At 42.5% G+C, this 21,521-nt stretch overlaps 1 protein-coding gene across 1 annotated transcript in view; it reads right to left on the reverse strand.

Annotated features, from left to right (window-relative positions):
* The window catches only part of LOC144767998 (alpha-2-macroglobulin-like), a 237,548-nt gene that overhangs the window by 186,035 nt on the left and 29,992 nt on the right, over positions 1-21,521 (reverse strand). Inside the window, exons 2-4 of the mRNA XM_078651389.1 lie at positions 14,042-14,225; positions 3,956-4,112; positions 1,372-1,424 (exon numbers count right to left, since the gene is read on the reverse strand). Of these exons, the coding sequence (XP_078507515.1) occupies positions 1,372-1,424; positions 3,956-4,112; positions 14,042-14,225 (394 nt within the window). The remainder of the gene's footprint in view (positions 1-1,371; positions 1,425-3,955; positions 4,113-14,041; positions 14,226-21,521) is intronic.

Consider the following 21,521-nt stretch of genomic DNA (forward strand, 5'->3'; position numbering starts at 1 on the left):
TTATGTATGGCTGCCTGGAATGTGTTCTTGCACAGAGAATATTCTGTGGTTTGGAGGCAGCCATAGGTTTTACACCCGTGGTCCAGTTGTCCACATTCAGGGCAAGGTAGAGGTTCCGCTGCAGCCATCTATATCAGGATATTGTGAGAGCCTAGCACTTAGCAAATGATGATATATTGCAAAGGAAGAACTAAAGCTGTGATTGGGCCATGTTTATCAATCTGAAAGGCCATCAAACTTCCTTCAATGACGGTATCATGAATCGAGACATGGAGATCTTCTAAAAAACTAGGGGGCATATTACCAACAAAGTGGCGAAGAGAGGTGTCAGCCGCCTTGGCTTAGCGCCTCTCTTCGCCACTTCGGAAATGCTAGGCTGCTCCATATTACCAAGATATGGTGCAGTCTAGCGTTTCCCCCTGCGATGGCGATAAGTTTTACAACTTAGCGCCAGTGCAGGCAGGGAAGGTTTGTTTATGTACAGGAAGGTGTTCCTTCCTGCACATAAACAAAGCATAAATGCCATTTTGTAACTTACATGTGTGCTGCTTCATGCAGCACACATGTAACTTACAAATTGGCATGTTTAAAAAGAGGTGTGTTTATGTACAGGAAGAGACACCTTCCTGTACATAAACAAACCTTGGCATTTTGCTTTTTCCATGTGTGCTGCACAAGGCATTTCTCCTTGTTTCGCCACCTTCAGAACAGGTCTTTTCTGTTCTTAAATTCGGCGCTGCCACCTATTATCGCCTCTCTTGATAATAGGTGGCAGCGTTGAAGTGAATGGGTGTTGCGGTGGAACGCCCACCGCAACACCCACTGCACGCCCCCTTTCACAATGAGTTTATCGTGAAAGGGGCCCTATTACCAAGGCAGTGTAAGTCAATTAACGTGGCTTTAAGCCACGTTAATTGACTTAACGCTGCCTTGATAATAGAGCGATGCAAATATCGCCGCGTTATTGGCAGAAAAGTGTCGATGACGCGGCGATAAGGGGCTTGATAATATGCCCCTAGGTAGGCTTCCTGCAATGCGTTTTAGGTCTGCTTAATACAATGACATTTCTTAAGGCTTTCGAAACTGCAACGCCACATTATTACAAGAAGTGCCTGACAGTGTCTGTCTACTGTAAGGTCAAGACTTTCTGCATCACTATCATAGCCTGTGGGGCAGCTGCTGCTTTTTCTAGCCTTAGTTCACTGCTGTGGAGGTTCAAGGGCATATATAAGCCATGCTATTCTTCAATAGTTCTAGAGATCTTTGAACTTGGCCACTCATAGATCCAGGCTCCATGTCTGCAAATGGAAAGGATGTCACCACTAGTGGAACAGAAATAGTTTTTTTGCTTTGATTAGTTTGTAGACCTACCGTCTCTTTCTCTGGACGGAAGTCATCCTGCAGCGAAACAATACGAAACTGGACTGAAATAGAGAAAGGAGAGCATTAGCGCACGTTGTTTCATCAAAGTTATCCATATCTAGAATAAACTTCTAGGGCCTCATTTATGAGAAATGTCGCATCTCTGCATCAGGTATGTCGCACTCCTTGCGACATACCTGACGCGTCATATTTACTGTATGACGCATCATGTTGCAAGGAGTTACAGATACGTCAGTATTTCTGACGTATCTGTAAGCGCAAAAGTGATGCATTGCTGGAGTGTGTCACAAAAGTATCGCAATTCCAGCAAGGCGTCCTTTCACATGGGGAAAGCCCCATGTGAAAGAGCATGCATCAGTCTTACACCTGCTGTGAGGCAGGCGCAAGATTTTGACGCAACAGCGTCCTAGAAGTGATGCAGTGAAATCTCATAGATTTCACTGCGTCACTTCTATGAGGCTTTTTGCGGAGGAACGCCCCCCCTGCATACATTATACCTGACGCAGGTATAATGTAGTGCAGGGGTTTACTAAGTGACGCATTTGCTTAGATGCGTCACTTTGTAAATAGTGCGCAACAGGAGGCAAGTTTTGCGCCGCCAATGCATCACAAAAAGTGATGCATTAGAAGCGCAAAACTGACGAAAGGTCTCATGAATGAGGCCCCTAGTCCTTAGCAAATAGGGAGAACATAATTTGTTAATTCGAGAATACACATTACTTTTGTTCCTTGTGTTATTCCAGCATGCGCGGGTGCCTAATTGCTTAACAAAAGTCATGGTTGTATACAGATTTAGGGTAGAGTGAGCATGCAGCACACGGTTAATGTTCACCCCACTTTCCCAGCCTTTATGGTAGGTTCCAGAGAGAAATGCATACCCCTCTAGAGGGCCTGCACTACATCAAAAAGGCTGGGGTAGGGATAGCCAGAGAGATGAGTGTCCTTCACCAGAGGTACCCGGGTCGACCTTTGCAGGAGATCAGCTATACCCTCTCCTGGCAATTAAGTCCATTCTTCCTCCCTGACAAACATTGCAAATTATACAACATAGCTAGGGGATACCACTTGCCATTGTGGAGTTACCCCTCTGTGATGGAGCCACTGGGGGCTTAGCTACATTCATCAAAACAAAAGGGGCTGAGGGCCAGATGTACGACCATTCACTTTTGAGAGTAGCAAATTACGTCGATTTGCGACCTGCAATTTGCGACTCACAAAAGTAAATGCACAACAGTGTCTCAATGGGGTCGCAAGTTGCATGCCTCATTAATGTTCACGAGGCAAGCGCAATTTGCGACCCCATTGGGAATGGCTAGCACTCCCACGATGGTGGCCTGCTGGGGTCAGCAGACCACCATATCTGTGACTGCTTTATAAATTAGCAAAACACACAGATGATGGATGGAATGTTGCACCATGGCAAAACATTCACCCCCAGTCACAGATCTGGGTTGAATCCATCGTTATTTTGCTCACCAAGCCACCCCAGTTCAGACATGGCCATATGCAAATCAGTCTTGACCCTGTGCCTCATGGGGACAGTCCAGCCCGAACTGCTAAGCCATGTCTTCCCTGGACCAGAATCAAGCATCCTAGAACCGGTGTCTGGCTATCAGCCGTCATCAGCCCGAATAGCTTGACTCCAGTGGCGTAGTGAGCAAGGGACCCACGTCTGGGCACACCCTTACTATTTTAAATAAAGCAGTTTTTTTGTTTTTTTAAAAGCAGCCTATTTTCCTTAAAGAAAAACGGGATGCATTTAAAAAAGAAAAATTGAACTCTTCAGTTTAATTTTTCAAGGGGACCACTGGCTACTCTTGAAAAATATTTTCGCAAACACTCACAAAGAGGAAGGGATCCCCTGGGGACCCCTTCCTGTTTGTGAGTGGTTTACCACCTACTTGAAGTAGTGTTTTGGGGTACAGTGCATTGAGACTCGCTATTGGGAAGGGACGCCCTTGGCACGTCCCTTCCTAACAGCGAGTCACAAACCATATTTTGCGAGTCGGTAATTGGTTACCAACTTGCAAAATAGGGTTTGTACATGGGGCTGACCTATTTTGCGGTCGCAAAAGGGCCGAATTCCCATTTGTAACCACAAAAAACTTTTGTACATCTGCCCAAGAAGAGTCCTGACTACCATCTTTGGTGAGCTTTGAGGATTTTTTTCTTTGTGTGGGCTGAGAGCTACTATCTCCAACACCCTCATGAGATGATAGGAAGTCTAATTCCCCTACCTGGTCTAAGCAAACACCATTTGCATCCTTTGTGTATCATGGAGGGTAGAAAGGCTCCTAACTGCCCAGGTATAGCAGCAGGTGTGCACGTAGCTCTCCTCTGCACAAGAAACGATGGAGAACCCCCTCTCGCCCAAACCCACACCCACATGTCAGATTCTCTGGGTTCGCCTGAGGAGTGGGCAAAATGTTACAACATACCTTGACCCTCTACATGTCACTTGGCTTTCACTGACTGATACTGACTGATACTGCTCCTGTGTGATGCTATTTGTGAAATTCCTGAGTTCAAGTCTGGGACTATCTGCCACAGATGTGCTTGTCTCTTTTCTCACCTGTCTGCCCTGGCTTGTAGATGGGTTTGTCTGTCTGTACAAAGACCAGGTTCTCCGAGGGCTGGAGCAGGACGGATCTCCTCCCGTGGAACTCCATGGTGTCTCCCTTCCCGTGGAGAGTGACGTAGGCTACCTGGGAAGTTTTTGTCTCAGGGACCTGTGACAATAAGAAATATCACTTGTTTAACTGTTTATCTTAAACTCAAAGGTAAGTCAGGCCTGGTCTACAGCAGCAAATGAAAAAAGCCCTGAATCCTCATCATGCGTGGGTGTTCCTCAGAGACAGATTGTTGTGGACTCACTGTGGGAGGTGACCCTGGAGACGGTCACATCATATGCATATGTTTGCAGATAAAGTTTGCCTATTGGCTGATTAGGTATGTAAACAGTGTTTGAGAACTCCAACACATTCTGGCAATGCATGTTTAAGATTGGGTCACATAAAGTGCACATTACTTAGATGAGATCCTGATTGTCTGAGTTTTGGACTGCCAATTTGTTTTACAGACGGCTGCACATTGGCATTAGGACTTAGAGTGCCAATGTTGTCACAGGAGCTCACAAAACTAATGCCCAATGGTGCTGTTGTGAGACCCACAATGGTGGACTATGCAGAACTTCCCAGATGCCACTGGTTCAGGGCATTTAGGGATGTTCAGTAATGGTCAGTAGTGCACAATGGATTGGCCAACCAGATGGCTGAAGTTGGGCTACAGCACTTCTGTCTCACAATTCACCCTTTTAGTGGAGACGGGGGGCGTGGAACAATGAGGCAGCTGTGTCCTTAGAGGGAAATTCTGATAGTGATAGCTTTTCAGGGAACTGAAGTCTGCAATGGGTGCTTATGGTTTTCCAGACTGAATACCCGTTTGGATTTAAGGCCCGAATACAAAGGTAAATTTGCATGAGAAGATTTGTTTACAAACGAACCAACGAAGCTGTGGTGAGTTGCTGTACCTTTTTTTTTTGCGGTACAAGGATTTGCTGTAGGGGAAAGAGGAGAGAGGGAGAGGGGTTTAAAGACTTGGTTTAAGGACTTGTGTTTGCGGCTGTCTCTGGTTCCCCTCACCTTTTTCTTTTTTTGATTCACGAAGGAAGAAAAACGAAAAGGGCAGCGCTAATGACGCGTAAAAACCCAGAGCGACAGAATCGAGCAGGGAAAGATGTTCCCTCGGGAGAAAGCGCTGAAGAAGGTCCCGCTCCGGTATTCAAAATGATTAAGCCGATCTCACCCGCAGTAGTGGCGAGGGCGCCGAGGCGAGTTGTTAATGTTCTTGAAAGTCCCGGCAATACCGAGCCTAATGCTGACAACGCTAGTAAGCCTCAACCCATCCCCTCGTACCCTCTCTCTTTATCTACACCTTCTAGAGGCAGTTATTCCTCACTAATGTTAAAGGATAACGGCAACAACTTAATAAACAGGAAAGCTTCGATGGATACTATGGGCACTATGGGTACCATGGGCCCAGATGCTGTTGGCTGTCTTGTACAGGCTGCAGCAACTGAATTTGGTAAAGCAATGGTGGTCGCTGCCCCTACCAGGAGCCCAGATGCAGATACAGAGGCCGAAGCGGCTCTGGTACAGACGGAAATATCGGAGGGGACTGGGGGGGGACATGGAACATTGATAGAACAGGATAGAAACCTAGAGGAAGAGCTTGAAGAAGAATCCAATATAAATGCTGCTTCTCCATTTCCATCTCCACAGTCCCATCCATCCAATCATGTTAACCAATTTGATAAAGACATTAATACTGGGTTATTTAAGGAACTTATCTTTGCGCGGTCAGGGGCAGTGGTCCCCACTCCAAGGGATATAATAACTGAAAATAACAGCGTTTTCTCGCCGGCACCTGCACCAGAGCCAGTACCAGTACAACCTATGGTGTTGGATCAGAGTCTGGGCACACCGAGAGCAGTTGGAGAGTGTGCCGCGGCACCAGACGACATGTTGGTTAATGACTCTAACGACAAGCACGAGTATGAGGAGATTTTTGAAGAAGAAGGAGAGCTCGAAACGCGAGAACATGCCATACTCGAAGTTAAAGACAATAACCCCTCTGGCTCTAAGAAGCGGGGAGTAAAAAAAAATAAAGCAAAGAAAGGGGGGAGAAAACTGAAATCTATAATGCTACCCTCGACATCAGTACCAATATCTATAGTAGAGAAATCCATCAGAGATCAAACACCTCTGCTTAAGTGGATGCAACCACGAGGGGCTATTAAGAATACCGTTTTGTGTCCTTCAGGAACTACTCCCATAGAAGGGGGCATTTTGAAAAACCAGCAAAATCAGCAAATTCCTCCAATAAAAAATTGGGGGTTGATAAATCATGATCAAGATCTAAATTTAGAGGCATCTGAGGTATCTTCATTGGCAACTACCGATGAAATTTGCCCATCTATTGACCATTCTCAATCCAATGTCAGGGACAGATCACCGGGTAGCACTACTATTGGGGACAAGGTCCCCCCTCTGCAATCTGTAACATCTTCTTACCCTCCTAAAAGAACTCCTGAATCTTCTTCCTTGGATCTAATCTTAAAAACTTTAACGATACACCATCAAGAGACTCAAAAACAATTTCTTCAATTAAGGGAAGATAACACCAAGATGCAACTTAGTTTGCAGGAAGTTACTAATAAACTGAATGGGGTAACGAAAGAGATCGATGGATTAAAACAAAGGGCTGTCGAAGTGGAGGAAACCCTAGCCACTACTACTGCTCAAGTAGATCAGCACAATGAATTGATTGGGTCCCTACAGAATAAAGTGGAAGAATTGGAAAACAGACAGAGGCGACAGAACTTGAGACTTTTTGGCATACCCGAGGGATCAGAAGGCTCAGATGCCAGGGCCTATTTGGTCAAATTATTTGAAAGGGCATTTCCTGACCTGTCCGACTGGGATTGGGATTCTCAATTGCAGCGGGTACATAGATTACCTATAACTCTAAAAAACAAGGAAAGTAAATATCCACGCCCAATTATGATTTACTTCGGCAACTATTTGCTAAGACAAGCACTCTCAATAAAACCTAGACCTAATACTCCTGTGACACTTGACAATATAACTTTTTTCGTTAAATCGGACTTTAGTAAGATAACTATGGATAAACGATGGGGGCTGCGTAAACTGATTGATTCTTTCAAATCCAAGGGTGCCACAGATTTTCTCCAAGAACCTGCTCGCCTCAAAGTTATGAAATCTGGTCATACTTACTTTTTTAATGATGTAAAGGAGGCGGAGCAATTGCTCGCTAAAATGAATTCAAATGCTTAAAAATAGACCGATTAAGAAAAGGAAGAAAAGGAGGATAAGAGAGAGGGGGGAGAGACTAGAAATAGTTATAAAATGGAAAGCAAGGAAATCTAGGATAGTAAGACTTACTGTAAATTCACTGGGGCACTTTCTTTTTGCTTGTGATTTTGGATTCTTTTTTGTTATGAGGTTAATACGGAGAGAAGGGGCTCTCGGGGCGATCTTTCTGACTGGCTGCCCTTAGAGCGGCAGCAGAAGATAGGGGTAAGCTTCCGGGTAGACACGGGGAGGGGGTGCTTTAAGGGTCGGGCGTTAGAGGTAGAGGGTGACTGTGGGGAAGGGATAGGACACCTGGGGAAGGGTGGGAGGAAAAAACAGAAAAAGACAAGACAAGTTCAAGGGTGATTGATGTAGTATCTTATAGTCTAATAATGAGTCTAAATTCAAGGAAAGGTGCAGTTTATTATGATTTAGTAACTTGTCCGTATGCTGCGTTTTAGATGTTTAGCCTGGAACGTTTCAGGCTTGAATAATAAAAACAAAAGAAATTTGATATATGAAGAACTGAAAATATAACATCCACATATGGTTTTGTTAACCGAAACGCATATTTGTTTTAAGGACAAGAAGCTATTGGGACATTTGGGATATGAGATGCTAATATGTACTACATTAAATGCTCCTATACGAGGCGTAGCTATTCTGAAGAAACGACAATTATGCGTAGAAGTGATTAAATCTATGGCAGATAATGGGGGTCGCTGGGCAATTACTCAATTGAAGCTGGAAAATCGTAAATATGTTTTTTGTGCCATTTATAGGCCCAATACCGATGACCCATATATTTTCGATTGGTTAAACATGGAACTGCTCGCATGGGAGGGAGAACTTATTTTGATGGGGGATTTTAACTGTGTGCTAGATTATGATCAGGATGTTACAAAAAGAGGTATTTTTCGACGTATGCGCAAAACTAGGGTGGCAATCTTAGAATTAGCAAGGATACATAATGTTAAAGACGTATGGAGAAACTTGTTTCCTGAAATACCTGGATATACTTATTACTCCTCACCTCATAAACAGTGCTCACGAATAGATCTGGTGTGGGCTTCGGATTAAATTATTGATACAGGACACATGGAGATTTTCCCAAGGATTTCCTCCGATCATAGCCCCATACTTCTTATATTTAATATCACTCAAAGGATGCCTGAATGTAGACTTTTCACATTCCCTAGATATTTGCTAATAGACTTAGTATTTGTAGCTAAGTTAAAGGAACATATTAAGGACTTCATTGAAATTAATATCAATACTGCTAATCTCCTAACAGTTTGGGACGCTTGCGAAGCTTTTATTAGGGGAGTTGCGCAGCAATATGTATTCAAACAAAACTTTATACGTAAGAAAGAGACTAAGGCTATCTTAGCTAATATTTTATCACTTGAGAAACAACTAGAAGACAGACTTAGAGCTGATGAGATGGACACGCAAAGTATAACTCAATTAGAAACTAAACTTGTAATTCAACGCTCAACTCTTAAAAGCTCTTTCAGGGAGAAAAACACTCAGAAAATGATCAAATATAAATTATCTCAATATGAATGTGGAGATAGAGTCGGGAAGCTTTTGGCCTATAACGTTGCAGATGATCGGGCAACAACCCTAATCAAAGCTATTAAGGGTCCCCATAATGTTTTATATACTCAACCAGCACAAATTCTGGGACAATTTGCTTCATATTACGAAAATCTATATACCCCTGAGAGAAGAGGCACTGAAGCTCAGCTACAATCTTATATTAGGAAGAACTTACCTGAAGCAATATACTTGGAACAGACATGTTTCGACCAATTAGGACAAGAGGTCACATTAACAGAGCTCCGTCTTGCTGTTACCTCTCTTCTATCTAATAAGGCGGCTGGTGAGGATACACTACCCATTGAGGTATACAAAATGTGTGCAGATGAAATTTTACCACTGTTCTGTTTGGTCATTAATGCAATTGGTGCTACTGGGAACGCACCAGACTCTTGGAAGACAGCTAAAATTATGTTCTTCTTAAAAAAATAAATAAACCTCCTGTGGAGTGTGGGTCTTATAGACCTATATCTCTGATAAACACCGATGCTAAAGTTTATTCTAAACTTTTAGCTATACGACTAGCCCCTCTTATGCCCCAGATGGTAAATGACCAGCAGCACGGTTTTGTTATTGGAAGGGACACCACCATGCATGTTAACATGGCTATTACCGCTTTTGACGTGGCTACAACTAGTCTCACCCCACTCGGTATGATACTTTTAGACACAGAGAAGGCGTTCGACCGAGTGGGGTGGGACTATTTGTGGGGAGTTCTAAGACAGTTTGGCTTTAGAGGGCGTTTTTTAAGAAGCATTCAGGCATTATATAAGGATCCTAACGCTAAAATCAGTTATGCTGGGGTACTCTCCTCTATTTTCCCAATTCGGCGGGGGACACGGCAGGGATGTCCGCTATCACCCCTGCTTTTTGCTCTCTCCATGGAGCCATTCATTAACGCTTTGGAAGCTCAAACTAAGATCGCCCCTATTTTGCATGAAGGTAAAACTTTAAAAATTACCGCATATGCAGATGATTTAGCTATTTATACTACCAATGTAACAGATGCACTAATAGGGATAACGATAGAAGCTAATAATTTCGAGATCATTTCAGGTTACAAATTAAATATAAATAAAACACAGGTTATCATGAATTATCAGGCCAATTTACCTGTGCAAGGATTATGTCAATCTGCAGTATATCTAGAGGTAAAGATATCATCTAAAACTGATCATATAAATTCACTAAATTATGATCCTTTACTAAAAGAAGTTACCAATCTTTTGAAAAAATGGCACAAGATCCCATTAAACCTCATAGGCCGTATGAATTTGATTAAGATGAACATTTTGCCGAAGTTCTTACATTTATTTCGCTCCATACCTTGCCGCGTTAATAACTTATTCTTTAAGAAATTAGATGGCATTTTAAGTAGTTTCGTTTGGGGCTATAAGAAGGCTAGAAGGTCTATGACAATATTAAAACTCTCATCTGAAAAGGGAGGTTTGAACTTCCCAGATTTCAGAGCTTATTTTCTTGCTTCTTTTTTAGGCCGGCTGCGTAGCCTATTCGCCCCCTAATAATCAATATTTTTTTCACCAATTTATGCTTGGTGACCATTCAAAACAATTCCTGGCAACAGTACAAGACCCAAACTACTTTAAACGTGTAAAATTCAAGACTGCGAGAGACGCCGTACTCATATGGAAACAGATGTTGACCAAGTGTAACACTTCTTTTTTTCACAATGAGTTGCCAATATGGGACAATCCTGGACTTCCAGATATTTTTAGAGATAAAACTGGTCGAGAATGGGTTAACTACGGTATTCAGACTTTAGGAGATGTGTATGGTATTGATGGTCTCTTACAATTTGAAACTTTGCAACTTCTGTATAAACTGCCTGAAAAAATGAGATACAAATACATTCAAATTAGGGACTACCTAGTACGGAAAATGAATTTGATAGAAATTACAAGTTCAGATATTCGGGCCTGTTTCTATTCTGTGCATAGAAAGCCATTAATTAGTCTGGGATACAAGTGTCTCAGTCAGAATAGCTTTGACGAAGCTCCTAGACTGGCATTAAAATGGACTGTTAGCCTAGGATATAATGTGACAACTCAGAATATCTCTGCTGCCTTAGTCAACATCACTAAAGCCGCCCAGTCTTCCAGCTTGAAACTCCAATCGTATAGAACGGTCAGCCAACTTTACTACACTCCACTAAAAATCTCTAAATGGGCACAAAATAACTCTAATAATGATCGTACTAAATGTCCTAAGTGTGGTCTGGTGGCAGCAGACCTCATACATATGATATACTCATGCCCAACACTAACTAAATATTGGGTGGACATAGAAAATATTTTAACGCAAAATCAACTAATTACCTTCTCACTCAATGCAGCCGCGGTACTGTTGTCCATATACCCGGTTAGCCCTATCTATAAAGAACTGCTAAATATCACACTGGCCTGTGCCAGACTTGTGATCGCTAGGGCTTGGATTTCTCAGAATCCTCCTCATATAACTGAATGGTGGACATTGGTTTGGGAAATTTACACTATGGAAGAGGCTATTGCTAGGAATAGAGGCATTAAAGCAAAAAAAAAAACGTTGTCAAGATATGGGGGAATTTTTTGCAAGGCAAGCAATGATTTGGATCATGGATGTTCTTTTTGTTTATGGCTTATTAATTATTAATGATGTGTCCTGACTAGGATCTACTTTCTTTTAACATTTGTTTGTGTTTCGTACAATATGAACCTGCACCGAATTGAATTCGATTTATCTTATTTTTCTGATTTTGTATTTGGATATGTTAATTTCTATGACTTGCTTGTCAAATAAAATTCTTTAAAAAAAAAAGAGAAGATTTGTTTACATGTATAAATAATACTCTATATAGGTTTAAATCTTGACTTTTTTGCTTTTCTCCATTTCCAAGTGTAGATTTACATATGTCGACGCCCTGATAGAGTCGCCTATAGCAGGATATACAAATGTAAAGTTGCTCCTAATCACTTTTCAGATGTATGTAGAAATTTCTGCCACCATGGAGAGGATTTCCTATTGTGAAAGTATAGTAAAAAAATAACATTTATTATTCCTAAAAATTCAGAAAATACTTTAATATAAAATATAAATATTAAATAATGTAAATGTTTATTGCAAATCTAGGACTATTAAAATAAAACGGTACACTAACTCATTAAATTAAATGTGTAGATATATATTAATTACTGAATCAATACACATTTAAATGAGTTAATGTGCTGTGACATTTTATTAAAATAGTTCTAGTTCTAATATCTCTCTTGCTCTCTTTCTCTCTCGCTATATATATATATATATATAAGTGTGTATACACACACACATATATATATATATATATATATATATATAAATATGCATATGTCTGTGTCTGTGTGTGAGCATATATAAATATAGATATATATTTTAGAATTCTAAGTTGTAAATATTAATCCCTAAACTCCTTCCTATGTTTCCCTAAACCTCTCCCATTTTGTAGTAAGTAAGTAGTGGTGGTAAATAGTAAAAATTTCCCAATTTCCAGCCTCTTCCCCTTGTCCCTTCCATATTTACTTCTAAAATGTAGGCTTAAAGGTGTGGAGTTCTCACTTACCGTGGCCGAGATCTCTGCACTGAAAAGATGGGAGAGACGGTGATCTCTGCCCGGGGATTGTTGATTTGCATTTCATAGTACATGAGCAGTCCCACTGTAGTAATATTTCTACAAAATGCAATTTTTTGTTTGGCTCCTTAACCTTATGCTATTATTATTTTGATTGTTTGGGTGTTTGATCTGCTGTAGCAGGGTTCTCCAAAGACAGTCCTGGAGTGCCGCATCCATGCCTGATTTTCAAGATAACTACATTTATCTAAATGGTGATATGCTAAAAATGTGGCATGGATCCGGCGATCCAGGACCGTCTTTAGAGAACCATGTGCTATAGCAAATAGACATTTCTTTCAAGCTCAAGTGGTTCAAAAATTAAATTTAAAAAACTCCACAATGTGGCAATGGCAGACCCTTTATACACGTTATCTCATGACTTTTAGGTTTCTGTTTGCTCCATGGAGGTGATATACCGGCACTAACGAGGTGTGTCTGCCCAGACAAAATTAATAGGTATTGAAATGAAGAGATATTAAACTCACAGATTGTGATGCATTATGTCTCATAATTTGCCTTTTCTTGGTACATCATTTTTTCCACCATGCTGACACCTCTGGCCGTTCATTGCTGCATAAACTCAGTGTCTTGGGTTATCAAGATTATCAGACATAAGAGATGGGAGTACAGCACCTGTGCTTTATTCTTTGAGACAACTTAATCTACTGCATGAATTGAGTGTGCTCTGAATGGAAAAGGAGAGGTTGCTTTGGAGCAGGTGAGTGTTCAATAGACCAAGGTAACAGATACCCCTACTTCTGAGACATGTTTAGAGGTGGTAATTCAAGCCAGCAGCCATGGATTAAGCTAAAAAGGAATGCGACCAGAGATCTTCAGGGTTTTTGCACAGGGTGTGAGCACAGTGACATTTTTACAGCATTTAGATAGGTTATAGCATTCCTAAATTATACTCTTTTAGGGACCTGTTGGCAATGCACTAGAGATGAAAAGGAGGCTGGCAGAATTGATAAGGATGAAAAGCAGTGGACCAGGAAGGGGGAACTGGGTCAACATGGTGAAGATTCTCTTTGAGGGCTGGAATATCACTGAACATGGAAGGATAGGTCTGGTTATTTAGGAGGGTGTACCATATGGCACTGGCTGCAGACTGAAGGACCTTCATCCAACATGAAGAGTCCTCATGAGGAGGCTGAAGAGGCAGAAGACTCAGAGGACTGTGGATCAGGCGGGCGCAGCTGTGACATCCCTGGAAAGACATTCAGTTCAACGCGCTTGAGGGCAGCAACCCAGAGAGGATGGTCTCGGTAAAGGACGAGGCCTGATTAGTGGAGCGATGAACTAGTACAACTCTCAGGTTTCATTAGGTAGGAGCGATGGGGCCATGTTTTTCATGTGAGACACGTCATATAATGTAACGTAGATCATTGCATGAGCACCTCTTTATGAAGGGCGTTTAATTCCAGATTCAAGGCCAAAGCAGGGGGTCAAGGCATACGGATTGTAAGGGTGTAACCCAACTGATGTGTTCCACTATAGTCTACGAGAATGGGTTCCCAAGTGCCCGCTGGCTCCCACGTACCTTCAGATCCCAGCAGTGCTCTAAGTCCTTCTCCGCTGCAAAGTCATGAGAAAGAGTGATGTTGTGCTTTGGGTGCTCCAGAGTGAAGCTCAGCGTGAGTGACTCGTTCAGGTGCGTGAGGACCACGCATGCCTTCTCCGTGTGCGTGCCATGGAGCACGGTGGGGACCAGCAGCATGTAATGCCTGAAGGGGAAGCCAGGGAGGCAACATTAAAATGATCATCAATAATAATAATATCTAACATATGTATACATATATATATAGTATTAGCACTTTCTTATCTTCTTGCAAGGATAGATAAATTACTGGAAAAGGCACTTGCCATCCACCATCGAAGACAAAACCTCAAGTGAGAACTCTTTCAAATGCACTTGCAGTTTAATTATATATCGTTTACATATGGTAATCCATGCTGAATTTTTTTATATGTTTTTAGAGGAATTGATATTCCTTAATAATATACATAATGAAAATGGAAAAAGATAGCGAAAAGCAAAATATCTTTTTGTATAGAAGACGTAATAGGAACCATTGTGACAAGGTAAAATGTCCAAGTGATTACTGACTAGGAACACGTTAAAAGATGGCCGCCATATTCCAGTCAATTTTGGTTTATGTGTTAAACACTGAGTCCATTCTTTGTTTTTACTATCCCTGTGAAGTGTATTTTAACCAGGTGAAAATAATGTTGAAACATCGTGAGCAAGGGAGCGTGACTCCCGAAACGCGTTGATGTAATTGTCATTTTTAATTAAATAAAAAGGACTTCTTTCAACCTACCTTGGAGTGCCGGATGGTTTGCTGTTGGAATTGGGGGAGATCTCATAAACAATATATTTATATATATATACATATCCTTATTAATGTTAGCATTAATACTAGGAATAGCAATATCTTGGTATCACAAACAAGATTTGCATTATTAGGCACTACACCTATTACTATTATTTGTTATTTTTTATTACGTTTCTGCTTCAGATCAATGGAAATCAGTGGGTGTGTGTGTTTGCCTTCAAAACAACAGATATGAAAACCATTCCTACATTTGCCAAGTTAACTGAATAAGTTAATCAATCACCGCTATGAGCTGCAGGTCATGCGTCTGAAGCCTGCCAAGGCCTTCTATGCCATTCACCTCTCCATGGGCAAGAAACTGAGTGCCCTCAAATTGGATAATAGTAACCACTGTCATTTACAGCACTTAGATCAAATATTGGGATAGCAATGTCAGCGTAAGCAAAAACTGATAGGTTGGCAAACCCTTCCCATTGGACTGGACTCCGTCCTACTAGGGTGCTCTTACTTTCTATGGATATTAACCCTGGGGCCTCCAGGCCAGCCTTGTCTGTGGGTGTTGCTCTGTGCCCTGAGGTAGTATCATGTCATGTCTGCTAAAGGACAAGTAGATGAATTTGTGTCTCACACCTTCCTAACCTCTAACTTTATGAGAGCCAGCGAGTCCAGTGGCCAAGTGGCTCCATTTGCCCTAGGAATGTGACCATTGACAGGTCATTGAATTTGGAAGTATATATTTCTTCTTAAAGTCAGTTTAGTTGAATCAGTCAACTAGCTATTTTGGTGTTGTCTGGTAACTGTACCCAAGGACCAGTGTGCACCAGTACAAGAGTGGCTTCCTGTGGACTATGAGTGATCCAAGCTACTTGTGAACAATTGACCTTTGAGAAGAAGTGAATAGAGGAAGCTTCAATTTAGTTCATAATCTGTAAAATAGTAAGTGCTGATGTCCAAAGTTTTTCTCAGAAACCTGCAGCTGGTGCTGGCAGATGTAGGGATGACCAAATACCACAGGCACACAGTTTGGATTCCACCTCGTGCCACTTTCTACTCCTTTACTATACACACATTATTTTACTCATTCTGGATCTTTTCATTCATGTTTTCTTCCTTTCTCAGTGTTTTTTCTTTCTCTTCTTCCTCAATTCCTCTGTTTATTTATTTTTCTCCTTCTTGCTCTGTATCCAAGTCTGATGAGGAAAAGTCAGTGTAGTCCCCAAAATTGAGTTCTGGTCTTAACTGTAACCACCATCACAGTTTAAGCACTGTTGCAATTAATTTAAGTTGTAGTGTCCTTTAATGGGATACAAAGCATCAATGTAAGTCCAGTAAGTCCAAATTCATTCCTTTTCAAAAGACAGATGTGGAGTAAGGATTGGAGCACATACAACGACGCATTGGCTGATCTCCTACAGTCTGCAGTTCACAATCCCAGACAAGACCCAGACCCTAAAAATTCTTTGCCAGGTAACAGGGCATTTTCACTACATTATCTATTTCACTTTCCATTATGCAGAAAATCTCAATGTACACCTCACACTCCTTGAATTTAATTCACAAAGCCATTTGCAGGTGTATCTCCTACTCAAACATGCAACTGTCTCGACTGGTGAGTAAAAGCTACTCCAATAAGCAATCGTAAAACAATGATAACTTTGGGAAAATTCATAAATTCAAGAGTTTGTGGGTATTCCCAAACTTTTTTGAGATGTATTCCCACTATAGAAATGGTAGATAGATTTCTGCAAGACAAGGGAGGAAATTTATAACCAAGGTGGGCCTGGGGGGGATGAGGGAAAGGGAAATGGAGCAATCCAAAAGGGTTGGGGGCATAGGAGAGGGGAGTAAAATATTTTCCCATTGGATAAAAAAGTACCTTCGCACAAATCAGCATATTTCCTCCTGCTTAGTAGTAAACAATGTAGTAAACTGGTGCAGATTACAGGTGTAGGTATAAAAACAATTGTGATTTCCCCAAAATCATAATTCTGATTCTTAAAAGCAGTGGCATCTTTGATAGTTGTTTTACGAAAGAGATACAGGGATGAAACCAGTGGGCTCATTGTCATTGGAACATCATGAAGATTTTGAATGCATGTGGGCCATTCATAGTTGATAGAATTTCACAATTTGATAATACTCATTTCTGCCTCAAAAGGATAGCTATGTGAGATCAACGTATGAGGAAGACATTAACCCCTTCGCTGCAGCGGCTATTCCGCCACAGCGCTAAGGGGCCGGGGGGGGGGGGCGCGCGGCGCTCCGGTGCTTGTGACGGAGCCACTCTGTCACGCCCCTCGGGTGGGCTGTGCTTGTGACGGAGCGGTTCAGTCACGGCCCCACCCGCTCTTCAGAACGCTCAGCGCAGGTGCGGAATTCGCGCCGTGCAGGTGCGGCGGGCGGGACGTGACGGAACCACTCTGTCACCAGCACAGCCCACCCGAGGGGCGTGACGGAGCGGTTCCGTCACAAGCGTGGGAGGGGTTAAGATGAACTTCCCAAGCCTTCACCCTTCTTTCTCTCATTCCTTCTCCACCTCCCACCCTTCTTTCTATTCCTCCTGTTCTTTGGTGTCATCTGGGGTGTCCATCTTGCAAGTGGATGTTGCATGTTGTGGTGCCTTACAATCAAATACACAATTAAATAACTAAAGTTCAGAACCTGGGCTGTGGACTAGTTACATGAACATCTTCTCTAATATAATAGCAAGGGGTGGAGAGATTTGGGACACCTGGAGGGGGACGGAAATAATCCAGATATTTAGAAAAGGACATGCTAAATTCCATCAAATTATGGGCCTATTAGCCTAGTATAAAATCTTCAAAATATATTTGCCCAGCAGGTCTTAAATTGATTGCAGTAGTGGATGGAAAATCAGAAGAATATAACTCAGGCAGGATTTTGTGCTAATGTTAGCACTTTAGATTAGGTTTTTAAATTTGGCCTCCTTTATTGAAATACATACTGTTGGGCAACAAGAAACTTTATATGGCATTTGTCTATCTGGCGCAGTTGATGTAATACCCCGGGGGACCCTGTGGAGAGTACAAGCAGACACAGGATTTCCAGGTGAGTTAATTGAATTAGGTTGCATGAAAAAAACTACGCCCAGGTCAGGTGGGGTGATAGAGGTAAGTTGACAAAGTGCATTTGAATCGCAAGAGGTGTTCGACAGGGGTGTGCTTTGGCTCCCACCTTGTACAATCTATATGTAAATGATGTGGCCGGGGAACTGACAAAGGGTGTAAATGATGTCCCCACTCTTAATGGGACTAAAACACCCATACTTTTGTTTGTAGATGATTCATTATTAATTTCTAAATCTCTCTCCGATGGGGTTACAGAATCTGCTAAAAAAAATTGGCAGTTCTATGGCCACAGGGCTTTAGACTTAAATGCTGAAAAAACAAATTCATGGTCTTTGGCAAGAATGTTAGCAAAAGCTGTCCAGTTTTGGAGGGAATGATCATTTAGGAAGAGTTTTTGGCTGGGATTATTCGGGGGTGACCCAGTCAGAAAAATTTAGGTGGGTCCACCAAATAAATAAAGGAGCCCTCACAATTTCACATAGATCTAAAGCCATGAACATATTTTCACGTTCAATCTCCCCGGCCTTGGAAGCCTATCCAGTGAAGGCCCAAAGTGCCACACCGTATGGCTCTAAAGTTTGGGGTAACACTAATACCACGATGCTCGCAGTGATGGAGAATTTATTTTGTCATAGCATTGCTCTCGGTCCCCGCAAATACCCCCTTGGTCCCACCCTATTTTGATATCGGGATGAAAAGAGTACATGATCAGGCGCACTATAAACCACTACTGTTTCGGATTCGTATTGGAACTAATCCTGAATTAGGCAACTATAGAGATTCCTTGAGTGATGTAAAGAAATTGGATCGCGCCATGGCGCTCCCTTGGTTAAGGTTTGTACGTGACTGATGCAATAAATCGGGTTTGATCAGAACGTGGGATTCACCTTAATTACTTTGTAGGGCAGTTACACACATTTTAAAATTGACCTATTGGTCCCCTAGTGTGGCAAGAAATAAGTGGAGGCTCTCTGGACTAGTTTACTGAGCGGTTCTTGGCATTTAAACCTATTCCAGCTTTTGACAACTATATGGACATTAGACCACCGCTGGCCAAGAGCTTGTTTATCAGATTTAGAATAGGTTGTTTGGCCCTTTAATATTATTCAGTAAAAATTGGAACAATACCTCCTCGTCTGCTTCATGCCCAGCTTGTGTCATGAATCCTGAGACCCTTGATCATGACATCATGGAGAAGTGTGGCTCAATGGTTAGAGCGTCAGACCCTGATGCAGAGGTCTGGCCTGGGACCAGGGTTCAATTCCCGCCTTGGCGGGTCTTGGGCTCAATTTCCTCGGACCTGATAATTCTCGCCTCGGTGCCTATTCTAATCATGGGTCCCACTCTGCAACTCTGGGCAATAGCTTGCTTAATCTCCTCAACGGCCCCCACAATGCTACGATGCCTGGCTTCACCTTGTGGGGGCCCACGAGTGGGCACTTCACAGGGAAAAGGCAGGAAGGGTTCCACAGTGGTATTCGTACAAGCGCCGAGATACCCCAGCTGGGGTCGATTTGTGCGCTATACAAGTACATTACATTTACATGTTTGTATGAGCTGAATATTGTGGTGCGCGCAGAAAATGGTTGCACCCCCATCTGTTTGTCCTTGGCGGTACTACATTTTAGAGCGGCGAAGAGAATATTGACGACTGATACATCTGGTCCGGTTGTTTTTTCTGCAAACCGGTTCTTGTTTACATCTGGATTAACCCCTTCAATGCTGCCGCGATTCTGCTCCTGTGCTGAAGATTTCAGCGCGGGTGCGGTCATGACGGCCCCCAGCCGTCATCAGCACACGAGCACTGTAGTGCATGACGGCTGGGGGCTGTCATCAGCATGCAAGGGGTTAAGCAGGAGAAGTTTTCGAAAGTATTGTAAATGTTAACATTTTTAGTGCATGGGCTGTTCTGAGGATACAACTTTAAGTTTGTAGGCGCCGTGTACACATGTTTTTGTAGTTATTATTTATTGGCTATTTTTTTTCTAAAAACACTTTTCTGAACATTGCACCTTTTAATACACAATGACTTTTATCCATTAGGAACTGGGGAGAATAAGATTATAACATGAGGGATTATCTTGTTAGTTGAGAGTAACATCGGTACTGAAATTGTATTGAGTAAGGACGCTGGGGCTAGGTATTATGATTGCATCTTTTCGTTTTATTCATTATACTTATGTATCAAGTTACTGAACAAACCAAAATTTGATATATGTATTATATGCATGTTTTTTACCTTTGATGGTTTGAAACCGAATAAAGAATCTTGAATGAACCAAAGTTTTCTCATTAAGGCAGTGAAAAAATAAGATGATCATTTCTGTTGAGTACTGCCTGAAGGATAAGCACTCTGCAAGGCAATGCTGATGATTGTACTCGAATGAATGAATGAATCGGATCTTATCGCGCGCAAACTTAGCCCAATGGGCGTCAAGGCGCCTAAATCAAATATAGCAGCAGTGTCCCTCCTTCTACAGCCTTCTCTCATTGGTATGCCCTCTTGAAGAGGCAGGTTTTAAGAGCCTTTTTAAAGGTTTGAATTGAGGGAAGGGTTTTTATTAGGATAGGGATAGAGTTCCAAAGCTTCGGAGCGACCACAGAGAAAGCTCTTTCTCCCCATCTGACTGATTTAGCCCGAGGAACGACCAGCTGGCACAGTCCCGAAGAACGAAGATCTTGTGTAGGGACATAACATGTAAGCAGGGAACCAATGGCGCTCGAGGGGCCTTCTACCAAAGCTCTATAGGCCAGGCACAGAATTTTAAAAGAAATTCTGTAGTGAACAGGGAGCCAATGAAGTTCTTTCCTGGCTGCAGTGGCGGAGGAGGATTTAGGGAGAGCCAGAACAAACCGAGCTGCCGCATTCTGCACTATCTGCAGTCGGTGAACAAGACTTTTATTAGCTTCCGCATAGAGGGAGTTGCAATAATCTAACCTTGATCCTACCAAGGCAACTGCGACCTGTTTACGAGCTTGGGGGGAGAGATATCCTCGGATTTTGTTGAGTATCCTGATCACACCCCAGCAAGTAGCCACGGTTCTATTGGCTTGGAGGGTCATAGAGAGCGAGATGTCAAATATTACACCAAGATTCCTGGCGGATTGGGAGGGGGTGGGGCAGATACCAAGCGAAGATGGCCACCACTCATCAGACCAAGCATCTTGGTCCTTCCCAAAAATCAATACCTCCGTCTTTTCGCCGTTCAGCTTCAGGGAATTTACAGTCATCCAGTCTGCCACATACTGCATGCATACCCTGAAGCAGGCAGCCGATGACCTGACGGAGGAGTGAGCCAGTGACACCATTATCTGGGTGTCGTCTGCGTAGGACACCACCTCCATCCCCTGCGATCTTACTAGTCTTGGCAGGGGAGCCACATAGATGTTGAATAGGGTCGGACTTAGCGCCGACCCTTGTGGCACCCCACATTGCAAAGACTTAGCAGGGGAGAGGTGGTTCCCAAGCATCACTCTCTGTTCTCTTTCCAACAGGAAAGAGTTGAGCAAACTCAGGGCCGACCCCGTGACACCCGCTTCCCTAAGCCGAGATGTAAGAATGGCCGGGGATAGGGTGTCAAAGGCGGCCGTGAGG

Source organism: Lissotriton helveticus, chromosome 7 (genome assembly GCF_964261635.1).
Source record: "Lissotriton helveticus chromosome 7, aLisHel1.1, whole genome shotgun sequence".
In the NCBI taxonomy this organism is placed as follows: domain Eukaryota; kingdom Metazoa; phylum Chordata; class Amphibia; order Caudata; family Salamandridae; genus Lissotriton; species Lissotriton helveticus.